Source organism: Scyliorhinus torazame, chromosome 1 (genome assembly GCF_047496885.1).
Source record: "Scyliorhinus torazame isolate Kashiwa2021f chromosome 1, sScyTor2.1, whole genome shotgun sequence".
In the NCBI taxonomy this organism is placed as follows: domain Eukaryota; kingdom Metazoa; phylum Chordata; class Chondrichthyes; order Carcharhiniformes; family Scyliorhinidae; genus Scyliorhinus; species Scyliorhinus torazame.
The window spans coordinates 36,708,960-36,730,349 of record NC_092707.1 but is presented as its reverse complement, the minus strand read 5'-3'; the positions used below and the strand labels follow the sequence as shown (position 1 = coordinate 36,730,349).

General features: G+C 47.5%; 1 protein-coding gene across 2 annotated transcripts in view; it reads left to right on the top strand.

Annotated features, from left to right (window-relative positions):
• The window catches only part of pla2g3 (phospholipase A2 group III), a 240,643-nt gene extending 219,469 nt beyond the window's left edge, over nt 1-21,174 (top strand). For both annotated transcript variants that reach the window (XM_072486308.1, XM_072486254.1), the window contains 3 exons: nt 16,700-16,829; nt 18,963-19,088; nt 20,557-21,174. In XM_072486308.1, the coding sequence (XP_072342409.1) occupies nt 16,700-16,829; nt 18,963-19,088; nt 20,557-20,770 (470 nt within the window). In that variant the 3' untranslated portion in view covers nt 20,771-21,174. The remainder of the gene's footprint in view (nt 1-16,699; nt 16,830-18,962; nt 19,089-20,556) is intronic.
• The last annotated feature ends 216 nt before the right edge of the window (nt 21,175-21,390 follow it).

The following is a 21,390-nucleotide window of genomic DNA, read 5'->3' as shown; positions in this document are numbered from 1 at the left end:
AGTGTTTAAAACAGTGAGCGGAGAGCCGGGAGTTTCAGTGTTTAAAACAGCGAGGGGAGAGTCGGGAGTTTCAGTGTTTAAAACAGCGAGAGGAGAGCCGGGAGTTTTAGTGTTTAAAACAGCGAGAGGAGAGCCGGGAGTTTCAGTGTTTAAAACAGCGAGAGGAGAGTCGGGAGTTTCAGTGTTTAAAACAGCGAGAGGAGAGCCGGGAGTTTCAGTGTTTAAAACAGCGCGAGGAGAGCCGGGAGTTTCAGTGTTTAAAACAGCGAGAGGAGAGCCGGGGGTTTCAGTGTTTAAAACAGCGAGAGGAGAGCCGGGAGTTTCAGTGTTTAAAACAGAGAGAGAGAGCCGGGAGTTTCAGGGTTTAAAACAGCGAGAGGAGAGCCGGGAGTTTCAGTGTTTAAAACAGCGAGAGGAGAGCCGGGAGTTTCATTGTTTAAAACAACGAGAGGAGAGCCGGGAGTTTCAGTGTTTAAAACAACGAGAGGAGAGCCGGGAGTTTCGGTGTTTAAAACAGAGAGAGGAGAGCCGGGGGATTTAGTGTTTAAAACAGAGAGAGGAGAGCCGGGGGATTTAGTGTTTAAAACAGAGACAGAGAGCCGGGAGTTTCAGTGTTTAAAACAGTGAGAGGAGAGCCGGGAGTTTCAGTGTTTAAAACAGCGAGAGGAGAGCCGGGAGTTTCAGTGTTTAAAACAGCGAGGGGAGAGTCGGGAGTTTCAGTGTTTAAAACAGCGAGAGGAGAGCCCGGAGTTTCAGTGTTTAAAACAGTGAGAGGAGAGCCGGGAGTTTCAGTGTTTAAAACAGCGAGAGGAGAGCCGGAAGTTTCAGTGTTTAAAACAGCGAGAGGAGAGCCGGGAGTTTCAGTGTTTAAAACAGCGAGAGGAGAGCCGGGAGTTTCAGTGTTTAAAACAGCGAGAGGAGAGCCGGGGGTTTCAGTGTTTAAAACAGCGAGAGGAGAGCCGGGAGTTTCAGTGTTTAAAACAGCGAGAGGACAGCCCCGAGTTTCAGCGTTTAAAACAGCGAGAGGAGAGCCGGGAGTTTCAGTGTTTAAAACAGCGAGAGGAGAGCCGGGAGTTTCAGTGTTTAAAACAGCGAGAGGAGAGCCGGGAGTTTCAGTGTTTAAAACAGCGAGAGGACAGCCCCGAGTTTCAGTGTTTAAAACAGCGAGTGGAGAGCCGGGAGTTTCAGTGTTTAAAACAGAGAGAGGAGAGCCGGGAGTTTCAGTGTTTAAAACAGCGAGTGGAGAGCCGGGAGTTTCAGTGTTTAAAACAGCGAGAGGAGAGCCGGGAGTTTCAGTGTTTGAAACAGCGAGAGGAGAGCCGGGAGTTTCAGTGTTTAAAACAACGAGAGGAGAGCCGGGAGTTTCAGTGTTTAAAACAGTGAGAGGAGAGCCGGGAGTTTCAGTGTTTAAAACAGCGAGAGGAGAGCCGGGAGTTTCAGTGTTTAAAACAGCGCGAGGAGAGCCGGGAGTTTCAGTGTTTAAAACAGTGAGAGGAGAGCCGGGAGTTTCAGTGTTTAAAACAGCGAGAGGAGAGCCGGGAGTTTCAGTGTTTAAAACAGCGAGAGGAGAGCCGGGAGTTTCAGTGTTTAAAACAGCGAGAGGAGAGCCGGGAATTTCAGTGTTTAAAACAGTGAGAGGAGAGCCGGGAGTTTCAGTGTTTAAAACAGCGAGAGGAGAGCCGGGGGTTTCAGTGTTTAAAACAGCGAGAGGACAGCCCCGAGTTTCAGTGTTTAAAACAGCGAGAGGAGAGCCGGGAGTTTCAGTGTTTAAAACAGAGAGAGGAGAGCCGGGAGTTTCAGTGTTTAAAACAACGAGAGGAGAGCCGGCAGTTTTTGTGTTTAAAACAGAGAGAGGAGAGCCGGGAGATTTAGTGTTTAAAACAGAGACAGAGAGCTGGGAGCTTCAGTGTTTAAAACAGCGAGGGGAGAGTCGGGAGTTTCAGTGTTTAAAACAACGAGAGGAGAGCCGGCAGTTTTTGTGTTTAAAACAGAGAGAGGAGAGCCGGGAGATTTAGTGTTTAAAACAGAGACAGAGAGCTGGGAGTTTCAGTGTTTAAAACAACGAGAGGAGAGCCGGCAGTTTTTGTGTTTAAAACAGCGAGAGGAGAGCCGGGAGATTTAGTGTTTAAAACAGAGACAGAGAGCTGGGAGTTTCAGTGTTTAAAACAGCGAGGGGAGAGTCGGGAGTTTCAGTGTTTAAAACAGAGAGAGGAGAGCCGGGAGTTTCAGTGTTTAAAACAGCGAGAGGAGAGTCGGGAGTTTCAGTGTTTAAAACAGCGAGAGGAGAGCCGGGAGTTTCAGTGTTTAAAACAGCGAGAGAGAGCCGGGAGTTTCAGTGTTTAAAACAGCGAGAGGAGAGCCGGGAGTTTCAGTGTTTAAAACAGCGAGAGGAGAGCCGGGAGTTTCAGTGTTTAAAACAGCGAGAGGAGAGCCGAGAGTTTCAGTGTTTAAAACAGCGAGAGAGTGCCGGGAGTTTCAGTGTTTAAAACAGCGAGAGGAGAGCCGGGAGTTTCAGTGTTTAAAACAGCGAGAGGAGAGCCGGGAGTTTCAGTGTTTAAAACAGCGAGAGGACAGCCCCGAGTTTCAGTGTTAAAACAGCGAGAGGAGAGCCGGGAGTTTCAGTGTTTAAAACAGAGAGAGGAGAGCCGGGAGTTTCAGTGTTTAAAACAGCGAGTGGAGAGCCGGGAGTTTCAGTGTTTAAAACAGCGAGAGGAGAGCCGGGAGTTTCAGGGTTTAAAACAGCGAGAGAGAGCCGGGAATTTCAGTGTTTAAAACAGTGAGAGGAGAGCTGGGAGTTTCAGTGTTTAAAACAGCGAGAGGAGAGCCGGCAGTTTTTGTGTTTAAAACAGAGAGAGGAGAGCCGGGAGATTTAGTGTTTAAAACAGAGACAGAGAGCTGGGAGTTTCAGTGTTTAAAACAGTGAGAGGAGTTCTGGGAGTTTCAGTGTTTAAAACTGCGAGAGGAGAGCCGGGAGTTTCAGTGTTTAAAACAGCGAGGGGAGAGTCGAGAGTTTCAGTGTTTAAAACAGCGAGAGGAGAGCCCGGAGTTTCAGTGTTTAAAACAGCGAGAGGAGAGCCGGGAGTTTCAGTGTTTAAAACAACGAGAGGAGAGTCGGGAGTTTCAGTGTTTAAAACAGCGAGAGGAGAGCCCGGAGTTTCAGTGTTTAAAACAGCGAGAGGAGAGTCGGGAGTTTCAGTGTTTAAAACAGCGAGAGGAGAGCCGGGAGTTTCAGTGTTTAAAACAGCGCGAGGAGAGCCGGGAGTTTCAGTGTTTAAATCAGCGAGAGGAGAGCCGGGAGTTTCAGTGTTTAAAACAGCGAGAGGAGAGCCGGGAGTTTCTGTGTTTAAAACAGCGCGAGGAGAGCCGGGAGTTTCAGTGTTTAAATCAGCGAGAGGAGAGCCGGGAGTTTCAGTGTTTAAAACAGCGAGGGGAGAGCCGGGAGTTTCAGTGTTTAAAACAGCGAGAGGAGAGCCCGGAGTTTCAGTGTTTAAAACAGAGAGAGGAGAGCCGGGAGTTTCAGTGTTTAAAACAGCGAGAGGAGAGCCGGGGGTTTCAGTGTTTAAAACAGCGAGGGGAGAGTCGGGAGTTTCAGTGTTTAAAACAGCGAGAGAGAGCCGGGAGATTCAGTGTTTAAATCAGCGAGGGGAGAGTCGGGAGTTTCAGTGTTTAAAACAGCGAGAGGAGAGCCGGGAGTTTCAGTGTTTAAAACAGCGAGAGGAGAGCCGGGAGTTTCAGTGTTTAAAACAGTGAGAGGAGAGCCGGGAGTTTCAGTGTTTAAAACAGCGAGAGGAGAGCCGGCAGTTTCAGTGTTTAAAACAGCGAGAGGAGAGCCCGGAGTTTCAGTGTTTAAAACCGCGAGTGGAGAGCCGGGAGTTTCAGTGTTTAAAACAGCGAGAGGAGAGCCGGAAGTTTCAGTGTTTAAAACAGCGAGAGGTGAGCCGGGGGTTTCAGTGTTTAAAACAGCGAGAGGACAGCCCCGAGTTTCAGTGTTTAAAACAGCGATAGGAGAGCCCGGAGTTTCAGTGTTTAAAACCGCGAGTGGAGAGCCGGGAGTTTCAGTGTTTAAAACAGCGAGAGGAGAGCCGGAAGTTTCAGTGTTTAAAACAGCGAGAGGAGAGCCGGGAGTTTCAGTGTTTAAAACAGCGAGAGGAGAGCCGGGAGTTTCAGTGTTTAAAACAGCGAGAGGAGAGCCGGGGGTTTCAGTGTTTAAAACAGCGAGAGGACAGCCCCGAGTTTCAGTGTTTAAAACAGCGAGAGGAGAGCCGGGAGTTTCAGTGTTTAAAACAGAGAGAGGAGAGCCGGGAGTTTCAGTGTTTAAAACAGCGAGTGGAGAGCCGGGAGTTTCAGTGTTTAAAACAGCGAGAGGAGAGCCGGGAGTTTCAGGGTTTAAAACAGCGAGAGAGAGCCGGGAATTTCAGTGTTTAAAACAGTGAGAGGAGAGCCGGGAGTTTCAGTGTTTAAAACAGCGAGAGGAGAGCCGGGAGTTTCAGTGTTTAAAACAACGAGAGGAGAGCCGGCAGTTTTTGTGTTTAAAACAGAGAGAGGAGAGCCGGGAGATTTAGTGTTTAAAACAGAGACAGAGAGCTGGGAGTTTCAGTGTTTAAAACAGTGAGAGGAGTTCTGGGAGTTTCAGTGTTTAAAACTGCGAGAGGAGAGCCGGGAGTTTCAGTGTTTAAAACAGCGAGGGGAGAGTCGAGAGTTTCAGTGTTTAAAACAGCGAGAGGAGAGCCCGGAGTTTCAGTGTTTAAAACAGCGAGCGGAGAGCCGGGAGTTTCAGTGTTTAAAACAGCGAGAGGAGAGCCGTGAGTTTCAGTGTTTAAAACAGTGAGAGGAGATCCGGGAGTTTCAGTGTTTAAAACAGCGAGGGGAGAGTCGGGAGTTTCAGTGTTTAAAACAGCGAGAGGAGAGCCGGGAGTTTTAGTGTTTAAAACAGCGAGAGGAGAGCCGGGAGTTTCAGTGTTTAAAACAGCGAGAGGAGAGTCGGGAGTTTCAGTGTTTAAAACAGCGAGAGGAGAGCCGGGAGTTTCAGTGTTTAAAACAGCGCGAGGAGAGCCGGGAGTTTCAGTGTTTAAAACAGCGAGAGGAGAGCCGGGGGTTTCAGTGTTTAAAACAACGAGAGGAGAGTCGGGAGTTTCAGTGTTTAAAACAGCGAGAGGAGAGCCCGGAGTTTCAGTGTTTAAAACAGCGAGAGGAGAGTCGGGAGTTTCAGTGTTTAAAACAGCGAGAGGAGAGCCGGGAGTTTCAGTGTTTAAAACAGCGCGAGGAGAGCCGGGAGTTTCAGTGTTTAAATCAGCGAGAGGAGAGCCGGGAGTTTCAGTGTTTAAAACAGCGAGAGGAGAGCCGGGAGTTTCTGTGTTTAAAACAGCGCGAGGAGAGCCGGGAGTTTCAGTGTTTAAATCAGCGAGAGGAGAGCCGGGAGTTTCAGTGTTTAAAACAGCGAGGGGAGAGCCGGGAGTTTCAGTGTTTAAAACAGCGAGAGGAGAGCCCGGAGTTTCAGTGTTTAAAACAGAGAGAGGAGAGCCGGGAGTTTCAGTGTTTAAAACAGCGAGAGGAGAGCCGGGGGTTTCAGTGTTTAAAACAGCGAGGGGAGAGTCGGGAGTTTCAGTGTTTAAAACAGCGAGAGAGAGCCGGGAGATTCAGTGTTTAAATCAGCGAGGGGAGAGTCGGGAGTTTCAGTGTTTAAAACAGCGAGAGGAGAGCCGGGAGTTTCAGTGTTTAAAACAGCGAGAGGAGAGCCGGGAGTTTCAGTGTTTAAAACAGTGAGAGGAGAGCCGGGAGTTTCAGTGTTTAAAACAGCGAGAGGAGAGCCGGCAGTTTCAGTGTTTAAAACAGCGAGAGGAGAGCCCGGAGTTTCAGTGTTTAAAACCGCGAGTGGAGAGCCGGGAGTTTCAGTGTTTAAAACAGCGAGAGGAGAGCCGGAAGTTTCAGTGTTTAAAACAGCGAGAGGTGAGCCGGGGGTTTCAGTGTTTAAAACAGCGAGAGGACAGCCCCGAGTTTCAGTGTTTAAAACAGCGATAGGAGAGCCCGGAGTTTCAGTGTTTAAAACCGCGAGTGGAGAGCCGGGAGTTTCAGTGTTTAAAACAGCGAGAGGAGAGCCGGAAGTTTCAGTGTTTAAAACAGCGAGAGGAGAGCCGGGAGTTTCAGTGTTTAAAACAGCGAGAGGAGAGCCGGGAGTTTCAGTGTTTAAAACAGCGAGAGGAGAGCCGGGGGTTTCAGTGTTTAAAACAGCGAGAGGACAGCCCCGAGTTTCAGTGTTTAAAACAGCGAGAGGAGAGCCGGGAGTTTCAGTGTTTAAAACAGAGAGAGGAGAGCCGGGAGTTTCAGTGTTTAAAACAGCGAGTGGAGAGCCGGGAGTTTCAGTGTTTAAAACAGCGAGAGGAGAGCCGGGAGTTTCAGGGTTTAAAACAGCGAGAGAGAGCCGGGAATTTCAGTGTTTAAAACAGTGAGAGGAGAGCCGGGAGTTTCAGTGTTTAAAACAGCGAGAGGAGAGCCGGGAGTTTCAGTGTTTAAAACAACGAGAGGAGAGCCGGCAGTTTTTGTGTTTAAAACAGAGAGAGGAGAGCCGGGAGATTTAGTGTTTAAAACAGAGACAGAGAGCTGGGAGTTTCAGTGTTTAAAACAGTGAGAGGAGTTCTGGGAGTTTCAGTGTTTAAAACTGCGAGAGGAGAGCCGGGAGTTTCAGTGTTTAAAACAGCGAGGGGAGAGTCGAGAGTTTCAGTGTTTAAAACAGCGAGAGGAGAGCCCGGAGTTTCAGTGTTTAAAACAGCGAGCGGAGAGCCGGGAGTTTCAGTGTTTAAAACAGCGAGAGGAGAGCCGTGAGTTTCAGTGTTTAAAACAGTGAGAGGAGATCCGGGAGTTTCAGTGTTTAAAACAGCGAGGGGAGAGTCGGGAGTTTCAGTGTTTAAAACAGCGAGAGGAGAGCCGGGAGTTTTAGTGTTTAAAACAGCGAGAGGAGAGCCGGGAGTTTCAGTGTTTAAAACAGCGAGAGGAGAGTCGGGAGTTTCAGTGTTTAAAACAGCGAGAGGAGAGCCGGGAGTTCAGTGTTTAAAACAGCGCGAGGAGAGCCGGGAGTTTCAGTGTTTAAAACAGCGAGAGGAGAGCCGGGGGTTTCAGTGTTTAAAACAGCGAGAGGAGAGCCGGGAGTTTCAGTGTTTAAAACAGAGAGAGAGAGCCGGGAGTTTCAGGGTTTAAAACAGCGAGAGGAGAGCCGGGAGTTTCAGTGTTTAAAACAGCGAGAGGAGAGCCGGGAGTTTCATTGTTTAAAACAACGAGAGGAGAGCCGGGAGTTTCAGTGTTTAAAACAACGAGAGGAGAGCCGGGAGTTTCAGTGTTGAAAACAACGAGAGGAGAGCCGCGAGTTTCAGTGTTTAAAACAACGAGAGGAGAGCCGGGAGTTTCAGTGTTTAAAACAGCGAGAGGAGAGCCGGGGGTTTCGGTGTTTAAAACAGAGAGAGGAGAGCCGGGGGATTTAGTGTTTAAAACAGAGACAGAGAGCCGGGAGTTTCAGTGTTTAAAACAGTGAGAGGAGAGCGGGAGTTTCAGTGTTTAAAACAGCGAGAGGAGAGCCGGGAGTTTCAGTGTTTAAAACAGCGAGGGGAGAGTCGGGAGTTTCAGTGTTTAAAACAGCGAGAGGAGAGCCCGGAGTTTCAGTGTTTAAAACAGTGAGAGGAGAGCCGGGAGTTTCAGTGTTTAAAACAGCGAGAGGAGAGCCGGAAGTTTCAGTGTTTAAAACAGCGAGAGGAGAGCCGGGAGTTTCAGTGTTTAAAACAGCGAGAGGAGAGCCGGGAGTTTCAGTGTTTAAAACAGCGAGAGGAGAGCCGGGGGTTTCAGTGTTTAAAACAGCGAGAGGAGAGCCGGGAGTTTCAGTGTTTAAAACAGCGAGAGGACAGCCCCGAGTTTCAGTGTTTAAAACAGCGAGAGGAGAGCCGGGAGTTTCAGTGTTTAAAACAGCGAGAGGAGAGCCGGGAGTTTCAGTGTTTAAAACAGCGAGAGGAGAGCCGGGAGTTTCAGTGTTTAAAACAGCGAGAGGACAGCCCCGAGTTTCAGTGTTTAAAACAGCGAGTGGAGAGCCGGGAGTTTCAGTGTTTAAAACAGAGAGAGGAGAGCCGGGAGTTTCAGTGTTTAAAACAGCGAGTGGAGAGCCGGGAGTTTCAGTGTTTAAAACAGCGAGAGGAGAGCCGGGAGTTTCAGTGTTTGAAACAGCGAGAGGAGAGCCGGGAGTTTCAGTGTTTAAAACAACGAGAGGAGAGCCGTGAGTTTCAGTGTTTAAAACAGTGAGAGGAGAGCCGGGAGCTTCAGTGTTTAAAACAGCGAGAGGAGAGCCGGGAGTTTCAGTGTTTAAAACAGCGCGAGGAGAGCCGGGAGTTTCAGTGTTTAAAACAGTGAGAGGAGAGCCGGGAGTTTCAGTGTTTAAAACAGCGAGAGGAGAGCCGGGAGTTTCAGTGTTTAAAACAGCGAGAGGAGAGCCGGGAGTTTCAGTGTTTAAAACAGCGAGAGGAGAGCCGGGAATTTCAGTGTTTAAAACAGTGAGAGGAGAGCCGGGAGTTTCAGTGTTTAAAACAGCGAGAGGAGAGCCGGGGGTTTCAGTGTTTAAAACAGCGAGAGGACAGCCCCGAGTTTCAGTGTTTAAAACAGCGAGAGGAGAGCCGGGAGTTTCAGTGTTTAAAACAGAGAGAGGAGAGCCGGGAGTTTCAGTGTTTAAAACAACGAGAGGAGAGCCGGCAGTTTTTGTGTTTAAAACAGAGAGAGGAGAGCCGGGAGATTTAGTGTTTAAAACAGAGACAGAGAGCTGGGAGCTTCAGTGTTTAAAACAGCGAGGGGAGAGTCGGGAGTTTCAGTGTTTAAAACAACGAGAGGAGAGCCGGCAGTTTTTGTGTTTAAAACAGAGAGAGGAGAGCCGGGAGATTTAGTGTTTAAAACAGAGACAGAGAGCCGGGAATTTCAGTGTTTAAAACAGTGAGAGGAGAGCTGGGAGTTTCAGTGTTTAAAACAGCGAGAGGAGAGCCGGCAGTTTTTGTGTTTAAAACAGAGAGAGGAGAGCCGGGAGATTTAGTGTTTAAAACAGAGACAGAGAGCTGGGAGTTTCAGTGTTTAAAACAGTGAGAGGAGTTCTGGGAGTTTCAGTGTTTAAAACTGCGAGAGGAGAGCCGGGAGTTTCAGTGTTTAAAACAGCGAGGGGAGAGTCGAGAGTTTCAGTGTTTAAAACAGCGAGAGGAGAGCCCGGAGTTTCAGTGTTTAAAACAGCGAGAGGAGAGCCGGGAGTTTCAGTGTTTAAAACAACGAGAGGAGAGTCGGGAGTTTCAGTGTTTAAAACAGCGAGAGGAGAGCCCGGAGTTTCAGTGTTTAAAACAGCGAGAGGAGAGTCGGGAGTTTCAGTGTTTAAAACAGCGAGAGGAGAGCCGGGAGTTTCAGTGTTTAAAACAGCGCGAGGAGAGCCGGGAGTTTCAGTGTTTAAATCAGCGAGAGGAGAGCCGGGAGTTTCAGTGTTTAAAACAGCGAGAGGAGAGCCGGGAGTTTCTGTGTTTAAAACAGCGCGAGGAGAGCCGGGAGTTTCAGTGTTTAAATCAGCGAGAGGAGAGCCGGGAGTTTCAGTGTTTAAAACAGCGAGGGGAGAGCCGGGAGTTTCAGTGTTTAAAACAGCGAGAGGAGAGCCCGGAGTTTCAGTGTTTAAAACAGAGAGAGGAGAGCCGGGAGTTTCAGTGTTTAAAACAGCGAGAGGAGAGCCGGGGGTTTCAGTGTTTAAAACAGCGAGGGGAGAGTCGGGAGTTTCAGTGTTTAAAACAGCGAGAGAGAGCCGGGAGATTCAGTGTTTAAATCAGCGAGGGGAGAGTCGGGAGTTTCAGTGTTTAAAACAGCGAGAGGAGAGCCGGGAGTTTCAGTGTTTAAAACAGCGAGAGGAGAGCCGGGAGTTTCAGTGTTTAAAACAGTGAGAGGAGAGCCGGGAGTTTCAGTGTTTAAAACAGCGAGAGGAGAGCCGGCAGTTTCAGTGTTTAAAACAGCGAGAGGAGAGCCCGGAGTTTCAGTGTTTAAAACCGCGAGTGGAGAGCCGGGAGTTTCAGTGTTTAAAACAGCGAGAGGAGAGCCGGAAGTTTCAGTGTTTAAAACAGCGAGAGGTGAGCCGGGGGTTTCAGTGTTTAAAACAGCGAGAGGACAGCCCCGAGTTTCAGTGTTTAAAACAGCGAGAGGAGAGCCGGGAGTTTCAGTGTTTAAAACAGAGAGAGGAGAGCCGGGAGTTTCAGTGTTTAAAACAGCGAGTGGAGAGCCGGGAGTTTCAGTGTTTAAAACAGCGAGAGGAGAGCCGGGAGTTTCAGGGTTTAAAACAGCGAGAGAGAGCCGGGAATTTCAGTGTTTAAAACAGTGAGAGGAGAGCCGGGAGTTTCAGTGTTTAAAACAGCGAGAGGAGAGCCGGGAGTTTCAGTGTTTAAAACAACGAGAGGAGAGCCGGCAGTTTTTGTGTTTAAAACAGAGAGAGGAGAGCCGGGAGATTTAGTGTTTAAAACAGAGACAGAGAGCTGGGAGTTTCAGTGTTTAAAACAGTGAGAGGAGTTCTGGGAGTTTCAGTGTTTAAAACTGCGAGAGGAGAGCCGGGAGTTTCAGTGTTTAAAACAGCGAGGGGAGAGTCGAGAGTTTCAGTGTTTAAAACAGCGAGAGGAGAGCCCGGAGTTTCAGTGTTTAAAACAGCGAGAGGAGAGCCGGGAGTTTCAGTGTTTAAAACAGCGAGAGGAGAGCCGGGAGTTTCAGTGTTTAAAACAGTGAGAGGAGAGCCGGGAGTTTCAGTGTTTAAAACAGCGAGGGGAGAGTCGGGAGTTTCAGTGTTTAAAACAGCGAGAGGAGAGCCGGGAGTTTCAGTGTTTAAAACAGCGAGAGAGAGCCGGGAGTTTCAGTGTTTAAAACAGCGAGAGGAGAGCCGGGAGTTTCAGTGTTTAAAACAGCGAGAGGAGAGTCGGGAGTTTCAGTGTTTAAAACAGCGAGAGGAGAGCCGGGAGTTTCAGTGTTTAAAACAACGAGAGGAGAGCCGGGAGTTTCAGTGTTTAAAACAACGAGAGGAGAGCCGGGAGTTTCAGTGTTTAAAACAGCGAGAGAGAGCCGGGAGTTTCAGTGTTTAAAACAGCGAGAGGAGAGCCGGGAGTTTCAGTGTTTAAAACAGCGCGAGGAGAGCCGGGAGTTTCAGTGTTAAAAACAGCGAGAGGAGAGCCGGGGGTTTCAGTGTTTAAAACAGCGAGAGGAGAGCCGGGGGTTTCAGTGTTTAAAACAGAGAGAGAGAGCCGGGAGTTTCAGTGTTTAAAACAGCGAGAGGAGAGCCGGGAGTTTCAGTGTTTAAAACAACGAGAGGAGAGCCGGGAGTTTCAGTGTTTAAAACAACGAGAGGAGAGCCGGGAGTTTCAGTGTTTAAAACAGCGAGAGGAGAGCCGGGAGTTTCAGTGGTTAAAACAGCGAGAGGAGAGCCCGGAGTTTCAGTGTTTAAAACAGCGAGAGGAGAGCCGGGAGTTTCAGTGTTTAAAACAGCGAGAGGAGAGTCGGGAGTTTCAGTGTTTAAAACAGCGAGAGGAGAGCCGGGAGTTTCAGTGTTTAAAACAGCGCGAGGAGAGCCGGGAGTTTCAGTGTTTAAAACAGCGAGAGGAGAGCCGGGGGTTTCAGTGTTTAAAACAGCGAGAGGAGAGCCGGGGGTTTCAGTGTTTAAAACAGAGAGAGAGAGCCGGGAGTTTCAGTGTTTAAAACAGCGAGAGGAGAGCCGGGAGTTTCAGTGTTTAAAACAACGAGAGGAGAGCCGGGAGTTTCAGTGTTTAAATCAGCGAGAGGAGAGCCGGGGGTTTCAGTGTTTAAAACAGCGAGGGGAGAGTCGGGAGTTTCAGTGTTTAAAACAGCGAGAGAGAGCCGGGAGATTCAGTGTTTAAAACAGCGAGAGGAGAGCCGGGAGTTTCAGTGTTTAAAACAGTGAGAGGAGAGTCGGGAGTTTCAGTGTTTAAAACAGTGAGAGGAGAGCCGGGAGTTTCAGTGTTTAAAACAGAGAGAGGAGAGCCGGGAGTTTCAGTGTTTAAAACAGCGAGAGGAGAGCCAGGAGTTTCAGTGTTTAAAACAGAGAGAGGAGAGCCGGGAGTTTCAGTGTTTAAAACAGCGAGTGGAGAGCCGGGAGTTTCAGTGTTTAGAACAGCGAGAGGAGAGCCGGGAGTTTCAGGGTTTAAAACAGTGAGAGGAGAGTCGGGAGTTTCAGTGTTTAAAACAGCGAGAGGAGAGCCGGGAGTTTCAGTGTTTAAAACAGTGAGAGGAGAGTCGGGAGTTTCAGTGTTTAAAACAGTGAGAGGAGAGCCGGGAGTTTCAGTGTTTAAAACAGAGAGAGGAGAGCCGGGAGTTTCAGTGTTTAAAACAGCGAGAGGAGAGCCAGGAGTTTCAGTGTTTAAAACAGAGAGAGGAGAGCCAGGAGTTTCAGTGTTTAAAACAGCGAGTGGAGAGCCGGGAGTTTCAGTGTTTAGAACAGCGAGAGGAGAGCCGGGAGTTTCAGGGTTTAAAACAGCGAGAGGAGAGCCAGGAGTTTCAGTGTTTAAAACAGCGAGAGGAGAACCGAGAGTTTCAGTGTTTAAAACAGCGAGAGGAGAGCCGGGAGTTTCAGTGTTTAAAACAGCGAGAGGAGAGCCGGGAGTTTCAGTGTTTAAAACAGCGAGAGGAGAGCCGGGAGTTTCAGTGTTTAAAACAGCGAGAGGAGAGCCGGGAGTTTCAGTGTTTAAAACAGCGAGAGGAGAGCCGGGAGTTTCAGTGTTTAAAACAGTGAGAGGAGAGCCGGGAGTTTCAGTGTTTAAAACAGCGAGAGGAGAGTCGGGAGTTTCGGTGTTTAAAACAGCGAGAGGAGAGCCGGGAGTTTCAGTGTTTAAAACAGGAGAGGAGAGTCCGGAGTTTCAGTGTTTAAAACAGCGAGAGGAGAGTCGGGAGTTTCAGTGTTTAAAACAGTGAGAGGAGAGCCGGGAGTTTCAGTGTTTAAAACAGAGAGAGGAGAGCCGGGAGTTTCAGTGTTTAAAACAGCGAGAGGAGAGCCAGGAGTTTCAGTGTTTAAAACAGAGAGAGGAGAGCCGGGAGTTTCAGTGTTTAAAACAGCGAGTGGAGAGCCGGGAGTTTCAGTGTTTAGAACAGCGAGAGGAGAGCCGGGAGTTTCAGGGTTTAAAACAGCGAGAGGAGAGCCAGGAGTTTCAGTGTTTAAAACAGCGAGAGGAGAGCCGGGAGTTTCAGTGTTTAAAACAGTGAGAGGAGAGTCGGGAGTTTCAGTGTTTAAAGCAGTGAGAGGAGAGCCGGGAGTTTCAGTGTTTAAAACAGAGAGAGGAGAGCCGGGAGTTTCAGTGTTTAAAACAGCGAGAGGAGAGCCAGGAGTTTCAGTGTTTAAAACAGAGAGAGGAGAGCCAGGAGTTTCAGTGTTTAAAACAGCGAGTGGAGAGCCGGGAGTTTCAGTGTTTAAAACAGCGAGAGGAGAGCCGGGAGTTTCAGGGTTTAAAACAGCGAGAGGAGAGCCAGGAGTTTCAGTGTTTAAAACAGCGAGAGGAGAACCGAGAGTTTCAGTGTTTAAAACAGCGAGAGGAGAGCCGGGAGTTTCAGTGTTTAAAACAGCGAGAGGAGAGCCGGGAGTTTCAGTGTTTAAAACAGAGAGAGGAGAGCCGGGAGTTTCAGTGTTTAAAACAGCGAGAGGAGAGCCGGGAGTTTCAGTGTTTAAAACAGCGAGAGGAGAGCCGGGAGTTTCAGTGTTTAAAACAGCGAGAGGAGAGTCGGGAGTTTCAGTGTTTAAAACTGCGAGAGGAGAGCCGGGAGTTTCAGTTTTTAAAACAGGAGAGGAGAGTCCGGAGTTTCAGTGTTTAAAACAGCGAGAGGAGAGCCGGGAGTTTCAGTGTTTAAAACAGTGAGAGGAGAGCCGGGAGTTTCAGTGTTCAAAACAGCGAGCGGGGAGCCGGGAGTTTCAGTGTTTAAAACAGCGAGAGGAGAGCCGGGAGTTTCAGTGTTTAAAACAGCGAGAGGAGAGCCGGAAGTTTCAGTGTTTAAAACAGGAGAGGAGAGCCGGGAGTTTCAGTGTTTAAAACAGCGAGAGGAGAGCCGGGAGTTTCAGTGTTTAAAACAGCGAGAGGAGAGCCGGGAGTTTCAGTGTTTAAAACAGCGAGCGGGGAGCCTGGAGTTTCAGTGTTTAAAACAGCGAGAGGAGAGCCGGGAGCAGAGAGGAGCGGACCTGCGCAGGACATTGGGAGGACCACTCTTGGGTGATCCCGGCGGATTGGAAATTAGCAAATGTGACACCACTGTTTACAAAAGGAGGTAGGCAGAAAGCGAGTAATTATAGACCAGTTAGCTTATCTTTGGTAGTGAGGAAGATGCTGGAATCTATCATCAAGGAAGAAAAAGCGAGGCATCTGGGTGGAAATTGTCCCATTGGGCAGACGCAGCATGGGTTCATAAAGGGCAGGTCGTGCCTAACTAATTTAGTGGAAATTTTTGAGGACATTACCAGTGCGGTAGATAACGGGGAGCCAATGGATGTGGTATATCTGGATTTCCAGAAAGCTTTTGACAAGGTGCCACACAAAAGGTTGCTGCATAAGATAAATTAATGGAAAGCAAAGAGTGGGGATTAATGGGTGTTTCTCTGGTTGGCAATCAGTACCTAGTGGTGTCCCTCAGAGATCAGTGTTGGGCCCACAATTGTTCACAATTTACATAGATGATTTGGAGTTGGGGACCAAGTGCAATGTGTCCAAGTTTGCAGACGACACTAAGATGAGTGGTAAAGCAAAAAGTGCAGAGGATATCGGAAGTCTGCAGAGGGATTTGGATAGGTTAAATGAATGGGCTAGGGTCTGGTAGATGGAATACAATGTTGACAAATGTGAGGTTATCCATTTTGGTAGGAATGACAGCGAAAGGGATTATTATTTAAATGATAAAATATTAAAACATGCTGCTGTGCAGAGAGACCTGGGTGTGCTAGTGCATGGGTCGCAAAACGTTGGTTTACAGGTGCTTCAGGTGATTAAGAAGGCAAATGGAGTTTTGTCCTTCATTGATAGAGGGATGGAGTTTAAGACTAGGGAGGTTATGCTGCAATTATATAAGATGTTAGTGAGGCCACACCTGGAATATTGTGTTCAGTTTTGGTCTCCTTCCCTGAGAAAGGACGTAAGGGGTTGGATTATGAGGATAGGTTGAGTAGACTGTGACTGTACTCGGAATTTAGAAGGATGCAGGGGGATCTTATAGAAATATATAAAATTATGAAGGGAATAGATAGAATAGATGCGGGCAGGTTGTTTCCACTGGCGGGTGAAAGCAGAACTAGGGGACATAGCCTCAAAATAAGGGGAAGTAGATCTAGGACTGAGCTTAGGAGGAACTTCTTCACCCAAAGCGTTGTGAATCTATGGAATTCCTTGCCCAGTGAAGCAGTTGAGGCTCCTTCATTAAATGTTTTTAAGATAAAGATAGATAGTTTTTTGAAGAATAAAGGGATTAAGGGTTATGGTGTTCGGGCGGGAACGTGGAGCTGAGTCCACAAAAGATCAGCCATGATCTCATTGAATGGCGGAGTAGGCTCGAGGGGCCAGATGGCCTACTCCTGCTCCTGGTTCTTATGTTCTCATTTTTTAAAAAACACCTTGATCACCCCTCAGTCTTCTTCACTAAAAAAAAATACAGGCCAGGCCTATGTTCTCATAATTTGACACTTTATACCCCAGTATCGTTCTGGTGAATCTGGGCTGGATGCCTTCAAAGGTCAATACAACTGTCCTGAGGTTTTGTGCCTAAGACTCCGGATGATAACTATCCAAGGCCCTGTGCAACTGAAGCATTGTTCCCTCATTATTGAAACCCAACCCGTACTCCTAGACATGGAAGACTTATTTTTGGTACAGTAAGAAGTCTTACAACACCAGGTTAAAGTCCAACAGGTTTGTTGGAATCAGTAGCTTTCGGAGCACAGCTCCTTCCTCAGGTGAATGAAGAGGTGGGTTCCAGAATCGCATATATAGACAAAGCCAATGATGCAAGACGATACTTTGAATTCGAGTCTTTGCAGGTAATTAAGTCTTTACAGGCCCAGATGGTGCGACTGGAGAAAGAGATAATCACTGGTTAAAGAGGTGTGAATTGTCTCAAGCCTGGACAGTTGGTAGGATTTTGCAAGCCAAGGCCAGATAGTGGGGAGTGAATGTAATGCGACATGAATCCAAGGTCCCAGTTGAGGCCGTACTCATGTGTGTAGAACTTGGATATCAGTTTCTGCTCGGTGATTCTGCGTCGTCGCGCGTCCTGAAGGCCGCCTTGGAGAATGCTTACCCGGAGATCAGAGGCTGAATGCCCTTGACAGCTGAAGTGTTCCCCGACTGGAAGGGAACATTCCTGCCTGGCGATTGTCGCGCGATGTCCATTCATCCGTTGTGTACCGCGTACCTGGTGGGTAGTGTTCTCACGTGTAATGGTGGTAAACTGAGGAGCTGCTGATGTTCTTTAACAATGCTACAGTAATTGTTACCAGCAGATCTGCCATTGCATTGCTCATAGTGAGTTGGAGAACGCACTATTTTAGAATAAGGAGAATGTACCCTGGAGGGATATTATTGGCAATGGTAGATTACCAAAAGTGGGGGAGTTGCAGCAGCTGAAAGGGGCACGAATTAATCCTATATCAAGAATTCTCCAGGAAAGTGCTTTAATAATGTGTACTTCTCCTTTGCAGGCAATTCCAGAAGCTGTAACTGTTACAAACCCCTGGATCGGTGTAAACACAAGATCTCTCCACAGGAATTCAAATTCTCTTACTACAACCAAGAGCACAAAACTCTGTATCACTGTGACTGCACTAAGAGGTAAACTCATTGCTCCACACGCTGTCAGGGCTATCTAAGATCCAGTTCTCCTCCAGTAGGAGTCACCAAACAGTGCCCTGGGAGGAAGCTTCTGGCACTAAGCAGAGGCTTGAACTTGCTGTTAAACATTTTCTTTCTGAGCCTCTGAGAGCTTAAATAACTTACTTCTCAGTTGAGAATCGCAGAAGAGGCCATTTGACCCATCGAGCTTGCACCTTGCATGAAAGGCCCTGACCTGCCCACCTAATCCCACTTGCCAGCACTTCGCCCATAGCCTTGCATGTTATGATGTGCCAAGTGCTCATCCAGGTACTTTTTAAAGGATGTGAGGCATCCCGCCTCTACCACCCTCCCAGGCACTGCATTCCAGACCGTCACCACCCTCTGGATAAAAAGGCTTTCCTCATATTCTCCCTAAACCTCCCACCTCTCACTTTTAACTTGTGTCCCTTCGTAACTGACCCTTCAACTAAGGGAACAACTGCTCCCTATCCACCTTGTCCATGCCCCTCATAATCTTGTACTCCTCGATCAGGTCACCCTCTCAGTCTTCTCTGCTCCAGCGAAAACAAACCAAGCCGACCCAACCTCTCTTGTAACTCAAATGTTCCACCCCAGGCAACATCCTGGTTCTCTGCACCCTCTCCAGTGCAATCACATCTTCCTGTAATGTGGCGACCAGAATTACACACAGTACGGCAGCTGTGGCCTCACCAAAGTTCTATACAGCTCCACCATGATGACCTTGCTTTTGTAATCTATGCCCCGATTGATAAAAGCAAGTGTCCCATATGGCTTTTTCGCTACCCTATTAACTTGCCCTTCTGCCATCAGAGATCTATGGACAAACACGCCAAAGTCCCATTGTTCTTTTGAACTTCCCAGTGTCGGACCTTCATAGTATACTTCCTTGTTAAATCACTCCTTCCAAAGTGTATCACCTCACACTTTTCAGGGTCAAATTCCATCTGCCACCTATCCGCTCATTTGCACATCCCGTCTATATCTTCCTGTAACCCAAGACACTCAACCTCACTGTTAACTACACAGCCAATCTTTATGTCATCTGCAAACTTACTGATCCGACCCCCACATAGCCATCCAGGTCATTTATATAAATGACAGACAATAGGGGACCCAGCACCAATCCCTGTGGTACGCCATTGGTCACTGGCTTCCAGACACTAAAGCCGCCATCTATCATCACCCTCTGTCTCCTACCGCTAAGCCAATTATGAATCCACTTTATCAAATCAGCCTGTATTCCATGTGCATTTGCCTTCTTAATAAGTCTCCCATGCGGGACCTTGTCAAAGGCTTTGCTGAAATCCATGTAAACTACATCAACTACACTACCCTCATCTACACACTTGGTTAAATGCTCAAAAAATTGAATCAAATTTGTTAGGCAACACCTCTCTTTGACAAAGCAGTGCTGACTATTCCTGATGAACCTTGCCTCCCCGGAATCTTCTCCAGTAGTTTCCCTACTACTGATGTGGGACTCACTGGTCTGTAATTCCCAGGCTTATCTCTCCAACCTTTCTTAAATAGTGGAACCACATTAGCTGTTCTCCGGTCCTCTGGCACCTCCCCTGTGGCCAGAGAGGAATTAAAAATTTGGGTCAAAGCCCCAGCAATCCACTCCCTTGCCTCCCACAGCATCCTGGGGCACAATTCATCTGGACCTGGATATCTGTCCACTTTTAAACCTCCAATACCTTGTCACTCCCTATACAATTTGCTCAAGAATTGTCATTCTTTTTTTGCCATTTCTGATTCTGAGTCGACCCAAATATGCTTAATATCTAAAGTAAATGTAGCCAGGGTTAAGAAGAGATTTTGCCATTGTTTGACAGATAATTGAAATGTGTGATCTGCTTCAGAAAGTGGAAGAATATACGGTTAGTCTTGATCAGACGAATCTACAAACTACTAGACATATTTATATAATCCCTCATAACAAAAAGTCTTCAGTTTTGTTACATTTATCAATGACTGCAAACGTTATTAAATTCAACCCTCACTTCATCAACATGTCTGACAAAATCAGGACGAAAGAGGGAACTTAAATATTACCAAGTGGAACATCTCTTGGATTTTGTCACTTTTGTCGAATCCCATTTCCTTTAGATTGGCAAAGCGGATGAGAAGAGTGAAAGTGAAGCCGGTGGCGCAGCAGTTGCTGGAATTTGTGTCGGCGAGCTGTTTCCGGCTCAGATCAGTGCTGAGGAATTGCAGCAAAGGGGAGCGGAGGCTGTGAGTGCTGTTTGCTTTTGGTTTCGGTGCTTTGTGCTGGTGTGGAAGGGGTCACCAGGGTCAATCACATGGTTTCCTTGCTGTGGTGTCCGGGGTGGGCATTTTCTCTGGCTCCCTAACACACCCTCTTGTTGCTGGCCCTCCAATCTCGGCCCTCTATCTGGAAATAGAGGAAACAGTTTAGTCCGGCCCAAGGATGCAAAAATCTACTGTATTGGGACATAGGTTCTCTGATTCAAACTTGTTGTTCCGTAGGTGGCTACAACTTATTTTCAAGTAAAATCAAATGGTTTCTGCCATCAAGACAGATTTTCCACATTGGAAGAGCAAGGCTGCTAAAGTAAATTAAGCAGTCAGCATGTGCTAAGTCAGTGTGTAGGCGATGCAGATTTGTTTTTGGCACAAATTGAATTGTATGTGAAGGAAGCCTGGAAGTTTAGGGGAAAAAGCTGAAGGTTTCTTCACATGTGTAATATTAATAAAAATGGATCTGTAAAGATTGTCCATGCTCTGCGGCCCTCGAATGTCTGAAGGTTATCATATCTGGCTCTAAAGTTTAAAGCGTTTTGCCATCCCTGTACTATTCCTCAGTCGGTCCTGAGGCAGATTAAAGGAGCAGAGTAGAGAGGAGCTTACTCTGCATTTAACTTGTGCTTGAAGAAGTTTTCCTCACCATTCGATCCATGGTGTACCTGGCCTGGGACCTACTTGATGTGGCAACTAACTGAGTTATACTCAACCTGGGAGTGCTCCATACTCACTTAAATGTAGCATTAGGGGCGAATGCATTCCAGTTGTTGGCATCCTTCGCACCTTTTAGGTTGGTGTCGTAAAATAAACAAGTCTTCAACAAATGGACAAAAGTGCAGGAATTAGTTTAACGGAAAAGTACGAAGGCCAGGTCTGTGTTGAATTAAATGATCTGAGGAGGGATGCTGTAATTGAAAATGAGCACCATCATAGAATCCCTACAGGGCAGAAGGAGGCCATTTGGGCCATCGAGTTGCACCGACCCTCTGAAAAAGCACCCTACCTTGGCCCACTCCCCTGTACCCCACCCAAACTGCACATCCCTGGACACGAAGGGGCAATTTAGCATGGCCAATCCACCTAACCTGCGCATCTTTGGACTGGGGAACGAAACCGGAGCACCCGGAGGAAACCCACGCAGACACGGGGAGAAAGTGCAAACTCCACACAGACAGTCACCCAAGGCCGGAATTGAACCCGGGTCCCTGGCACTGTGCGGCAGCAGTGCTAACCACTGTGCCAACATGAGATGAATAAAGATCATTGAGAAGTGAAGCAGAGAACACTGCATCATTCACAATGGCTCAAGAAAAGGTGGTGATTTTGGCTGTCTATTGATGTAAAGGTGGCCCATAATGCACAGAGTGGAGTGGGACATTTGCTCAGTCCTGGTAGTGTCCTCGATATTACCCTTTACAACAAATGATTTATTTTCTAGGTGCGAAAAACAGTTACGTTCCACTGTGGCCGTGCTTTCCAAACCCCAACATCTCCAGAAGATTCTGAAAGTCCAGAGGAGTGTGGATGAATCCCTCTATCCATTAACTGAGCAGCAAGAAAGAGGCATAAATGGAACATCTGTTGGCACCAACTCTGATAAACTCTACAACAAGTGTTTACAAATTACTCAGGCTTTAACTGTAAAGACTTAAGGAATTATTTGCAAGCTGTATTTGAATAATTTTTTTTTTTTTTACCAGATTTGGACAATCTGGGCATCTATGTAACAGAGCAAATATTTTTTATATTCAAGAGCTGAGTTCTGTAATGTGAGGTCACTGCCAAAGTTATTGATAAAAGGTTTACCAGATAGAAGTGGTCAGGTTATACTAGATCGCGTCTCTAAGAGAATGATAAATAAGGCAACGGGTTGAACAAAAGGGGGAAAAAATGTAAGATAAGGGCTTTTTAAACTACTTCAAAATTCTGAACTGTATGACAGAGCAACGATGTCGACAGGTGACAGAGGCCCATGGGTCACCATGGTAATGGGGCAATGTGGTCCAGTGCTGAAAGTGGAGAAAGTTGCATGATGTTAGTAAATGAGTTGACAGATTGATTGATCTCCAGTGCTCCTGTCTAAGTAGCGCCACCATCTCACGGAACATCCCAAAGTTGACTGTCTACCTAGATGCCTCGGGCAATGACATTTAATTCAGCAGATCTCCGTGTCGACTACGACAAGGGACTTATAACTGTTGCAAAACTGTAACGATAAATTACATTGGATTTTGAATAGAATAGTAAAGAGGGCAGCACGGTGGCAGAGCGG